Source organism: Entelurus aequoreus, linkage group LG12 (assembly GCF_033978785.1).
Source record: "Entelurus aequoreus isolate RoL-2023_Sb linkage group LG12, RoL_Eaeq_v1.1, whole genome shotgun sequence".
NCBI classification, from domain to species: Eukaryota; Metazoa; Chordata; class Actinopteri; order Syngnathiformes; family Syngnathidae; genus Entelurus; species Entelurus aequoreus.
The window spans coordinates 19584768-19597133 of NC_084742.1; the positions used below are offsets into that span (position 1 = coordinate 19584768).

The 12366-nt window shown below is 37.4% G+C and overlaps 1 protein-coding gene across 4 annotated transcripts in view; it reads right to left on the reverse strand.

Moving 5' to 3' along the window:
- Positions 1-10346, reverse strand: part of LOC133661676 (leucine-rich repeat and calponin homology domain-containing protein 4-like) — a 48078-nt gene extending 37732 nt beyond the window's left edge. For 3 of the 4 annotated variants that reach the window (XM_062065065.1, XM_062065066.1, XM_062065064.1), the window contains exon 1: positions 9626-10345. In XM_062065065.1, the coding sequence (XP_061921049.1) occupies positions 9626-9797 (172 nt within the window). In that variant the 5' untranslated portion in view covers positions 9798-10345. Of the gene's footprint in view, positions 1-9625 lie in introns of all 4 variants that reach the window. The other variant, XM_062065067.1, reaches the window with a different exon arrangement.
- Positions 10347-12366: the final 2020 nt, after the last annotated feature.

Sequence of the window (12366 nt, forward strand, 5' to 3'; positions counted from 1 at the left end):
AAGTAAAAGGACGTTGAGTCGGACGCCTCCATGACGGTGCCCTGTGGAGAGCGCTATCTTGGATCTTTTCACAGAACATTTGCGGTATACAATCATTCAAAAAGGGGTAAAAACAGCTGTATATAAATGTCCGCTGTTCTTAAAGCCAATGTTTTCTTTTATAGTATTGATAAAATTGATTCATTAGCTTTTAAAACAATGTTAGCTCGACATATATAGCTTCTGGAAGGCCAACTAGTCGATCTATCGATATATCGATCAATCGTTACACACCTATCAATTATGCATTTTTATTACATTGTGTATTATCATATTATGTGTTTTTGCTCCGCGTGTCCACGCTAGTTACGCATTTTGGTACCGTCTGTATTACTTTAACCATTGTGAATCATCTACGTTCCAATGGTAATGGATCCAACCTTAGATAGAGGTGCCTTCAGAGGCCGTTTGAAAATGCTACATCATGAACTTCCCCGCTAAATGAGCCATCTGGACAGCAAACAGTGTGGAGGTTCAAGGATCTGCCAATTTACATAATAAGGCATACAGAACCTGGCTTTTCAATATTCACCAGTCAGTCCTTCTCACAAACCATTAGATTATTTACATAACCTCAAAGGGTTCTTTTGGGTCACAGCAAGAGTGTCTGTGCAGTAGGGCTGCAACGATTAGTCGTCATTGTAGAAAAATGTCGACAATAAAATTTGTCTTTGACAATAATATTTGTCGTGACGTCATCACTGTGTTTTTAGGGGCGGAAACGGCCCACACTGCCACTCGCATTAACTACATGTAAAGTGTGAAGACATTTCTTCTTGTTTTTGTTAAATACATGAATACCTTGCTCATTTTGCTAAGTGGACCTTTTTTTTATGGCAGTACATCTGTGATACGCAAGCATTTAAAGCAGAGGCATGATGTCGGACATTTGGAGAGAGGATGCGGTCTCAATCTCGGTAAAAGTGTTAGCTTCTACCTTGCTAGCTAGCTAACAAGAGTGAGACAAAGTTGTGTGAAAAATAACTTTAAATATCATTTTAGCCCAATTCAGCCAGCTAAACTTGGTCTACATCAATTCAAGTATGTTTTAAAGCAGCCTCAATTTGCAATGCCGAAAAAAAGGCACTTAAACGCGAACCGCGCACGTGCACACACGCACACACACACAAAGAGAGAATGACAGGCACCAATGCATACATTATATTAAATAGCCAACATTTTAAGAATGAATCAAATATATAATTCTACACATTGAGTATTTGCAATGCCGTCAAAAAAGGCACTTTAACAAACACCAACCGCGCGTGAACACACAGACAGAGAAAGATAGACAGTCACCAATGCGGAGGTATCATAAAGATTACACATACAATCTATTAATTATATAGAATTATACAAATTGAGTCAATTAGAGTGCTAAAACTGCCAAGAGTTAATCAATAGTCGTTACACCAGTGTGCAGCTTTTTAAACATCACAAAATGCTTTTCTCTTTGAGAAAGTTAGATTTTGTGTTTTGTTGTTTTCATTGCTGCCATTTTACTGTTTGTTTTAAATACATAAACAAGGTTAATTGTTTTTTTTAGCACCTAGCCTTTCATTTCTTTTAAATGGACAACAATTTATTAGTATTTTTAATTGTTGTAACAGCTGAATGAGCAGCACAGTTACAGTATAAATAAATATGAATGAATTAGTCATCTTTGTTGTTCGTGAGCACATGCCTAAAATAACTTGGAAAAAGTCGATGGAAAAATTAGAGATATTAAATATGGGTACGCTTTAGGGCTGCAACAACTAATCGATTAAATCGATTAAAATCGATTATAAAAATAGTTGGCGATTAATTTAGTCATCGATTCGTTGGATCTATGCTATGCGCATGCGCAGAGGTAAAAAAAAATGTTTTTTTGATTTATAAACCTTTATTTATAAACTGCAACATGTACAAACAGCTGAGAAACAATTATCAAAATAAGTATGGTGCCAGTATGCTGTTTTTTTCCAATAAAATACTGGAAAGGATAGAAATGTAGTTTGTGTCTTTTATCCGATTATTAATCGAAGTAATAATCGACAGATTAATCGATTATCAAATTAATCGTTAGTTGCAGCCCTAGTACGCTTTATTATCTGATTAGCCAACTAATCGACTATCAAAGTAATTGTTAGTTTCAGCCCGACTGTGCAGGTGACCGAGTGTTTGAATCAAGCCTTGGCGCATGAACAGTCAAGTGTGCTCTTGTGCTCCCAGCATTCGCTCTGGTTACCTCCCATGGGACTGGAGAGGGAGTACCCCTCTGCACCAGCTGCCATGGGGCTCGAAAATACTTTCAATGCTAAACCACCACCCCTACACATGAATCATGCTCTGAATCATCCACACTGACCTGCATATAGTTAACTGAAGAACTAAAAAATTGCATAAAAACATGACAATTTCACGCAAAGCAGCTACTTTTTTGGTTGTGTGTTCCTGACGGCAAGTCAACCACAAACACTATAATGGTATGGCTTGGTTTTTGTTTCAATATTCAAACAACATGAAGTCGAGTAACAACACTGTGACCAGCATGACAACCATGCACTAAGATGGAATACAAGTCATGTATTTACAGCAAAAGAATAGTGTTCACAGCTTCCTGCAGTGAGAAATGCAGACAGTGAAGACAAGACAAAGCAGAAGTAAAGACTTGAGTGAACAGTGAGCCCACATCCGCAGCCAGGAGGAAATAAAGCAAGAGGGGCTGGGCTGGTCTGGGCTTGCGTGGGGTGGTTGGGCACTCAACATGTACGCACGCAAGTCTAATGACACAACAGATGTTAACAACTGAGAAGGTTTTTTTCCCCACATGATAGGCTCACGTGCATACACACAAGCAGACACACAAGGGTAATGTTGCTAAGCTTTGTGTAGCTAATGTTAGAATGCTAAGATACAGATTTGAACTTTGAACTCTGGGTCAGAGCGAGACGGGTATCACATATAGCGGACACAACCATTCACAGCTACAGTTATTCAGTAGTTTTACAATTAAGAATTATTGCATGTATTGGCTCGAAACCAGCTTTTTAAAACGCATGTATACCCGGTAGTAGGGATTGACCAATTATCTGCCGGCCCGAATATTGGCGCCGATATTTGGCCTTTTGACAAATATCGGCTTCTGCCTTTTATCAGGGGACTTGTACTACCCTACGTACGACGTGTCTGTGAATCACTTGAAACACAGCTGCTGAAATTATCGATATGGAAACAGTACGTTACAGTAGAAGCATGTTTGTATGATTGGGAGAGAAATTTAAAAAAAAACGTAAACTAAACTCAGTAAAAAAAAATTGCAGCAACACACGAAGAGGATAAAGAATAGTTTGTGCCACACGAAAAGCTGCAGAACAGCAAAGCAGGTTGTCATGCGTGATTTATATCCCTGAAAAAGTGTGTTATACTGCCATATATACTGTATGTGTATGAGTATGTAGGCTGCCTAATAATGCATGATAATGAGGTGGCGACTCGTCCAGGCTGTAAGACGATCAGAAAAGTATAAAACGCTTTTTAAAAACATGACCGTGACTTTGATCACTTATGCCCAAGTGCAGCTGGGATCAGCTCATCCCTCCCAAACCACCATAAATAATATATTTTTTAAACAATGTCAATTGTATTAATTTAACATTTACAATGAGCTGTGCTGTCTAGTTATCTTGTTTTCTTACACTTTTGTGTCTCATTTGCAAGTACTGTACTGTAATATATAGAAGACTTTGCATGTAATTGCAATTCCAAGATGTTAGATGGCATTAAACTGGACTACAGTGTGTTGCCTTAGTCAGGAAGTTGTATTTGCCATTAAAGGGGAACTGAACTTTTTGGGGGGGAATTTTGCCTATCGTTCACAATCATTATGAGAGAGACAAGAACACGTCTTTTTTTTTTATTTTTAGGATTTTAAAAATAATAAACGCTTGGAAGATGCGGCTAATGGGAGTCACCGTCTAAAACCCTCCATCAACATTTTATATACACACTGCAAATATATATATATATATATATATATATATACACAAAACCTGAAACCAGTGAAGTTGGCACGTTGTAAATCGTAAATAAAAACAGAATACAATGATTTGCAAATCCTTTTCAACTTATATTCAATTGTATATACTGACTGCAAATACAAGATTTTTAATGTTCGAACTGAGAAACTTAATTATTTTTGCAAATAATAATTAACTTAGAATTTAATGGCAGCAACACTTTGCAGTTGGCACAGAGGCATTTTTACCACTGTGTTACATGGCCTTTCCTTTTAACAACACTTATACAGGTTACGGAACGTAAATGAAGTATTGTTGGCGGATTTTGAATGCATTTTCAAAGTGATTTAGGAGGTAGAATTGATTGCTCCCATTGGCTGCATTGCTAGCCACCTATCACAAGACAATTTTTATATGCGAGACTGAAAAAAAACAACTTATTTCTTCTTGTCTTTCATTAGGATTGTGAATGATAGGCAAAATTCCCCCCAAAAAAATGCAGTACCCCTTTAAGCTGAATGTGTTGGGTCTTTTTTGTTGAGACCTACAAAGTGTTTATACTGTAAGTACTGTACTTAGGCCGATAAAACGATATCTATATTGCAATAGACAATCGATATCAATAAAAAATGTGTCCGATAAAATGTACAATATATTTATAAATTTTTTGGGGGTCAGAAGAAACCGGAAATAATTAAGCATGGTTGATTGCATGAACATTGGCACTTGTGGTCTAACAAAGCAGGAAGTGCTCAGTGAGAAATGGAAGGGACACAAACTGCCAATCACGGAACAGTATCAACTATTAAGTTTGATTGCGCTATCTTGTTGATTTTTTTCAGTGGCGAAGAAATTGTAGATAAAACAAGAAAAGTCACTTCAACAGTATGGAAGTTTTTGGGGATTTTTTTTTAACGGACCGTAGTCCTTCGCCAAACTCATCTTTTCCTTTCAACCCTCGTCTGTTCCCTAGTCAGATGTACTTTTCAACAACAAGTGGGAATTAAAGTGCAAGACTGAATAAATTAAATAAAGTACAACAAATGTGCTGCTTCAGGGTTTCTACAGATATTATGAGCAAATCAAATGTAATGCTTTTTAATAACATTTTTAATGCCACTTAAAAAAAATGTATGTCCAAGCTCTGCCGCATATGGGTATTATATATGGTCAATAGCTTACAATTGTGTGTATACAAACAACTGGCCAAAGACATATGTCATATATACTGTGAGTAGTACAATGATTATGTTCATTTATATGTGCCTTCCGTGCATAATCTAATTTCTTCACTTGTTTGCACTTTATGATCGCACTCTGCGATGGCATGTTTATTTGAGTTAGTTGGATTTTATTTCATTATTAATTAATTATTTTATAGATTAATTTAGAGATTAAAGTTCACATACTGTGTGTTTAGAAAAGACAGTGCAATAACATATTTTTAATTAAAGTAAATAATTGTGATCAATAATCGTGATTTCAATATTGACGAAAATAATCGGGATTATTATTTTGCCCATAATCGTGCAGCCTTGATTGAGCTTATGCAGAGTCTGCAACCTGACATGAGGTCACATGCAACAAAAAGTATTGAAAAATGGCACCGTTTGATTTTACGTGGATCATTGCCCGGTAGTACCAACAGACTTATCGGTACCGATAAAAATATCGATTTCGTTACCCATCCCTAGTTACAGCAGGTGTTTTTATAAGGCGAACTGATGTGTCTGAGACATTTCAAGTCAGTCCTACTTATGTGGTCGAACTTTAAGAACAGCGACACCATGTGATGTATTTGTCAGGAAAACAATGGCACATGCGCGATACAGGGTGCAAGTTTTGACAAAGTTGAAGACTAGAAATGTCCAAATATATTCAAAAGTTGTACATTGTGCGGTACACTATGAGGTAATTCTTTCATTTCTCACATCCCTAAGAAGCTATTCATATTAACTTCGAAGCCATGTACTGAGAATTCAATTTTGGCATGCTACTAAACAAACTTTGAAGTTTGATCCTTCCTTCGCTTTTATGCTGGTAATAATATCAGAACATTGTATTTGCGTTACTATGAAGGGGGCAGCTTCTTATCCAACAAAATAAACAGACAATATTGCACTTTGGCTGCAACCGTCTTTATAGAACTAGCGCCACCATCTTTGAGAGATACTGTATTTAGATATCCATGACAAATCCGTCGAGAGATTCATTGACCTGAGGGTGGGCTGCACATATCCTTATCAAAGACAAACTACTACACTAATAACACACACACACACTTGCAGGTCCAGAGGGTGCGCTGAGTATACAAGACCCAAGCTTTGTTGGCTTCTAGCACTCTGGGAAAGAAGCAAGCCTTCTTTGTGCGAATGTGTACGAACCTTTGACCTTCCTGGAGCTAGGAAGTTGCCAGAAGGGGAGCGAGGGGGTTGGGTTGGTTTTATCATAAACACTTCTGGGCTCTCATCCCGATACGAGCACAAAGACGGACGTACAAGTTCAACAACAAACAAAGTCATGAACATGAACACTGTAGCAGATCTTTCACAGTGTTGTGTACGAAGCTGGCGCAATGTGAATTAGGGCATTAATAATAGAGTTATCTATCGATTATTGAGTCCGATCAATCATGTAATCAGATAAAACACACTTTCTAGCCTCAATGCTTATTTTAGGGAACATAGTTGAAATAAACAAAACATGTTTTGCTTGCCATCAACATTATTCTTTTTTTCTAATAAATGCTCACCCTCAACATTGTATACATATATTTTAAGACAATTATTTTTGTTTTTATTCATGACTAGGGTCAACAGTTCTGCTTTGTTCTCATTATTTTAAGCCTTCTTAACATCCATCCATTCATCCATTTTCTACCGCTTGTTCCGTTCGGGGTCGCAGGGGTGCTGGAGCCTATCTCAGCTGCATTCGGGCAGAAAGCGGGGTACACCCTGGACAACTCATCGCAGGGCCAACACAGATAGACAGACAGACAACATTCACATACTAGGGCCAATTTAGTGTTACCAATCAACCTATCCCCAGGTGCATGTCTTGGGAAGTGGGAGGAAGCCGGAGTACCCGGAGGGAACCCACGCAGTCACGGGTAGAACATGCAAACTCCACACAGAAAGATCCCGAGCGCAGGATCGAACCCAGGACCTTTGTATTGTGAGGCAGACGCACAAACCCCTTTTCCACCGTGCTGCTCCTAATTTATTACATTTACACATTATGTAATGTGACTCTTTATTTTGCAAATGTTATTATTCTAAGTTTAGTACTGTAATTGTATTTGATTACCGAATAAACGCATGACGCAAGACACACTTCTTTTTCGATCTTGCTTGCTAAATATAACGTCTAAATTACGACATTGGAAGCACAAATCACTTATGCTGCTGTACATCCCTGGCAAAGTAGGTGTGTATGTCTGGCATAAACCAGAGGTACGATACATGCCACCACACTTTCATTATAATTTGTTTATGAGCGAGGGCAAACTGGAAGCGGCAAATATGCCTTTGTTGGGGGGAAAATGTAATTTGTTTATAAATGCATATATTATGATATGATAATAAATTAATATATGGGAAACACTGCATCCACTTTCTCCTTCCTCTGCGTGGTTGACATAAACGTGTTGGACCACATTAAAATTCGTCATGCTTTTCGCTTCACCATGAAATAAACGATTCCTTGAGGCAGAGAAAGATTACGCTATAATTTTTTGTAACTGACTTGCTTGAATTACTCGAGGAATCGTTTCAGGTAATGTGAATGCATCACTTCATACTCACGGTGTGATGGCGTGACAGTGTAAGAAGGTGGATCCCTGTGTCGCCGCAAAAGCACTTGCTTCGAAAGTCAACTTTATTACAATCCGGCCTTAAAACTATCGAGGCAAAACACAAGTTAATGTATCATCGCACAGTAACTTGTTACTGGAATTACAACAGACAAGCACTTTAGATTTTGTAGATGCGTCATTGAAGGAATGCTGGATCACCTCAACTGCTAACCGGGAAGACCGAGCGGCCTGAGCAGCAACACATCACCACTAGCCGCATAAGAAGGAGATGGAGACAGGAGACTGATGGCAAGGGAAAATGCTAAACCTTGGCTCCGGTTGTATCAACTTTAAATGTCTGAGCCCTCAGACAATTGCATATGTGCATTTAGGTTGTTAAGCTTATTTTGTTGTGAGTGAACAATGGCAGTTACAGGGAGACATGCAGTGTTACTGGAGCTGGAACTAATTGGTGTGTTGCAACAGTCGATCCTGTGGGTGCTTCGGGGCCAGAGCACCCACGGACAATGCCGAGCACCCACGTGGGATTGATGGCAACTTTCAATCTTTAAAATCATTTTTGAAAAATCAATCTAGTTGTAGTTAATTTTGTGGCGAGTTTGGTCCGTTTTACAAAATAATAAAGCCACAAATCATATGGGATATTAACTTCGCTGAACGTCTTTTTTTTTTTTTAATACACACACTGAGCACCCACTGGCAGAAATGTAGATCGGAGCCTATGGCAACAGTCATTGCCAATTCGGCAAATTATGATCCAAAATCAAGCTAGACACGAGGGTTTGGAAAGGGAGGAGCAAGCAGGTGTAGGCTAGCGTATAGGCAGCACCTTGACGCAGAAATAATATCTAGGCTTATTTAAAATGTTTTTATTTTTATGGGTGTTTTCATTATTTGCGATTTTTCGTTGTTGCGAATACAAGGGTTCTATTGCCAAGTCATGACTTTACTAGACACAGGCAATGTGCGGTTGTTAATGGCAGGTGTGAGCGTGGGGATGCTTTCAAAGCCTCTGTGGGTTAAGACCTGGCTTGTTATGAGGCAGATGGTCATAATTAGTCAGCGTTGTTTTAAGTCACGGTGGAGCAAAGATTGATGTCAGCCAACCTGGCTGGCGTAATCCTCTTTGGGCACACAGTGAGGACCAGGTAGTCCACTCACTTTAGTCCAAACATTACAAGCTACTTAGCAACACACACAAATACACACACTGACAACAACACAATTAAAAAGATCTCCAAACCAGCAAAATGAAAATACACAATTAAAGGTCAACATTAAAGGGGTCAAAGTATTAATAATTGAACCAATATGAACATCAAACTTGCTCCAATCCCAATAAAATTGTAAAAAGGCATGGCATTTCTTTGGTGGCAAACAACTATTCCATTAAAGCTCCAAGTGGTGTTACTTCAATGTGGAACTTTTCCATATAAAATGTACAGCAAATAGGCCACAAGAAGCCATTTTATTGAAGAAAGGAGCCGCTAACTGAATCAGGATGCTTTGTTACAGGAAACCGATCTGCACTTCACACGCAATATACACATGAAACGAAATATAAATGACTTTGTTATGAGTTTGAAGTTGTATATTTAACCAAATGAAGGGGTATTATTAGAAAAGTGTTGTGCAGCCTATGCTAGTTTACAGGGAGAATCCCAGCAATTAGCAATGGGGGAAGAGAAGCAGGTGGCGGCAAAACAAAAGACACTAACTTCCAATTTAAAAAAAATGCTGCGTGTTCAAATGTTAAGATCGAAAAAGTTACCTGCATGGGTAATGTCGGACAGGTCGTAGTTTCTGGCACTACGCGGGAACTCCTTCAGCTTTCGGTTGGCCAAGTTGAGAGCCCCGCTGGCGGCGGCGTCCTCCAGGGCTTTCTCCACACTCCGACTGGCCGCTACTGTGGCCGGCAGCTGGGCTCCATCCCCAGCCGCCATCAAACACGCAGTTTGGGCGTCCTTCTTACTTTTGTTTCGAGCGTCTGTGCCACTCTCCGGCACCCCGGATGATTTTAAACTACGAAGGGGGGGCTCCCAGAATAAAACATCGTGGATAACATCAAATGATTAGAAAAGCTGTGAAGTAGCCTGAGCTTGACTGGCGTATCACACAACTACTGCTACTGCGAAGCTGTCAATCTGCCAGGAAGTTGCGTCGAGTACGCACATGTCGCAACGATAATACCGGCGTCATCTTACACAATAAAAGCACAAGCTCGTCACCACAAAGAAAAATAACAACACAGAATTGTTCAAATCATATCGGTCAACATCAAAGTTCTGTGCGGCAAATAATTCTGTTGAATCACATTTTTTTAGCATATTTGTGTTCTCAGAATCTGTTTGTTTTGGGTAGTTTCTAAAGTCGTAGACACTGCCTTGATGGCTTTTTGTACTTAGCCAGATCCACAACAAAACCCCTAAACAATCACATAGTAATGTTTTAGCCTATTTTATTGGCTTTTAGAGTGTTTTACCGTGAATGTCCCAGGCCGGAAGTCTAAGCGACACGCTTCTGTCAGTAGAGGAAAAGGAATGGGTGCGGTCACAACGTCATTATTGTGATTTACATAAACGGGGGCAGGGCTTCTGCTTGCTCATTGAGCGCTCCTTGAATGGGGGCCATTTTTGACCCACAGCCACAGTTCACTTTTAACGGCCTGAAGCATTTTGTAGAATTATATTCCAAATAAAAAATATTATTAAGCATTACACTGATTTGGTTAGTAGTACACATGTACTACTAACCAAATCATAGTGCAACAAAGCTAAGAGGATGTTTTGACCTATATTACACACACATGTGTATATGTATATTTATATATATATATATATATATATATATATATATATATATATATATATATATATATATATATATATATATATATATATATATATATATATATATATATATGTATATATGTGTATATATATATATATATATATATATATATATATATATATATATATATGTATATATGTGTATATATATATATATATATATATATATATATATATATATATATATATATATATATATATATATATATATATGTATATATATGTATATATATATATATATATATATATATATACTGTATATATATACATACATACATACATACATACATACATATATATATACTGTATATATATATATACATACATACATAAATACATATATATATATATATACTGTATATATATATACATACATACATACATATATATATATACATACATACATATATATATATACATACATATATATATATATACATACATACATAAATACATATATATATATACTGTATATATATATACATACATACATACATATATATATACATACATATATATATATATATATATACATATATATACATACACATACATACATACATACATACATACATACACATACATACATACATACATACATACATACATACATACATACATACATACATACATACATACATACATACATACATACATATATATATATATATATATATATATATATATATATATATATATATATATATATATATATATATATATATATATATATACATACACACATATATATACAAACCCCGTTTCCATATGAGTTGGGAAATTGTGTTAGATGTAAATATAAACGGAATACAATGATTTGCAAATCATTTTCAACCCATATTCAATTGAATATGCTACAAAGACAACATATTTGATGTTCAAACTGATAAACTTTTTTTTTTTTTGCAAATAATCATTAACTTTAGAATTTGATGCCAGCAACACGTGACAAAGAAGTTGGGAAAGGTGGCAATAAATACTGATAAAGTTGAGGAATGCTCATCAAACACTTATTTGGAACATCCCACAGGTGAACAGCCAAATTGGGAACAGGTGGGTGCCATGATTGGGTATATGAAATGCTCAGTCATTCACAAACAAGGATGGGGCGAGGGTCACCACTTTGTCAACAAATGCGTGAGCAAATTGTTGAACAGTTTAAGAAAAACCTTTCTCAACCAGCTATTGCAAGGAATTTAGGGATTTCACCATCTACGGTCCGTAATATCATCAAAGGGTTCAGAGAATCTGGAGAAATCACTGCACGTAAGCAGCCAAGCCCGTGACCTTCGATCCCTCAGGCGGTACTGCATCAACAAGCGACATCAGTGTGTAAAGGATATCACCACATGGGCTCAGGAACACTTCAGAAACCCACTGTCAGTAACTACAGTTGGTCGCTACATCTGTAAGTGCAAGTTAAAACTCTCCTATGCAAGGCGAAAACCGTTGATCAACAACACCCAGAAATGTCGTCGGCTTCGCTGGGCCTGAGCTCATCTAAGATGGACTGATACAAAGTGGAAAAGTGTTCTGTGGTCTGACGAGTCCACATTTCAAATTGTTTTTGGAAACTGTGGACATCGTGTCCTCCGGACCAAAGAGGAAAAGAACCATCCGGATTGTTATAGGCGCAAAATTGAAAAGCCAGCATCTGTGATGG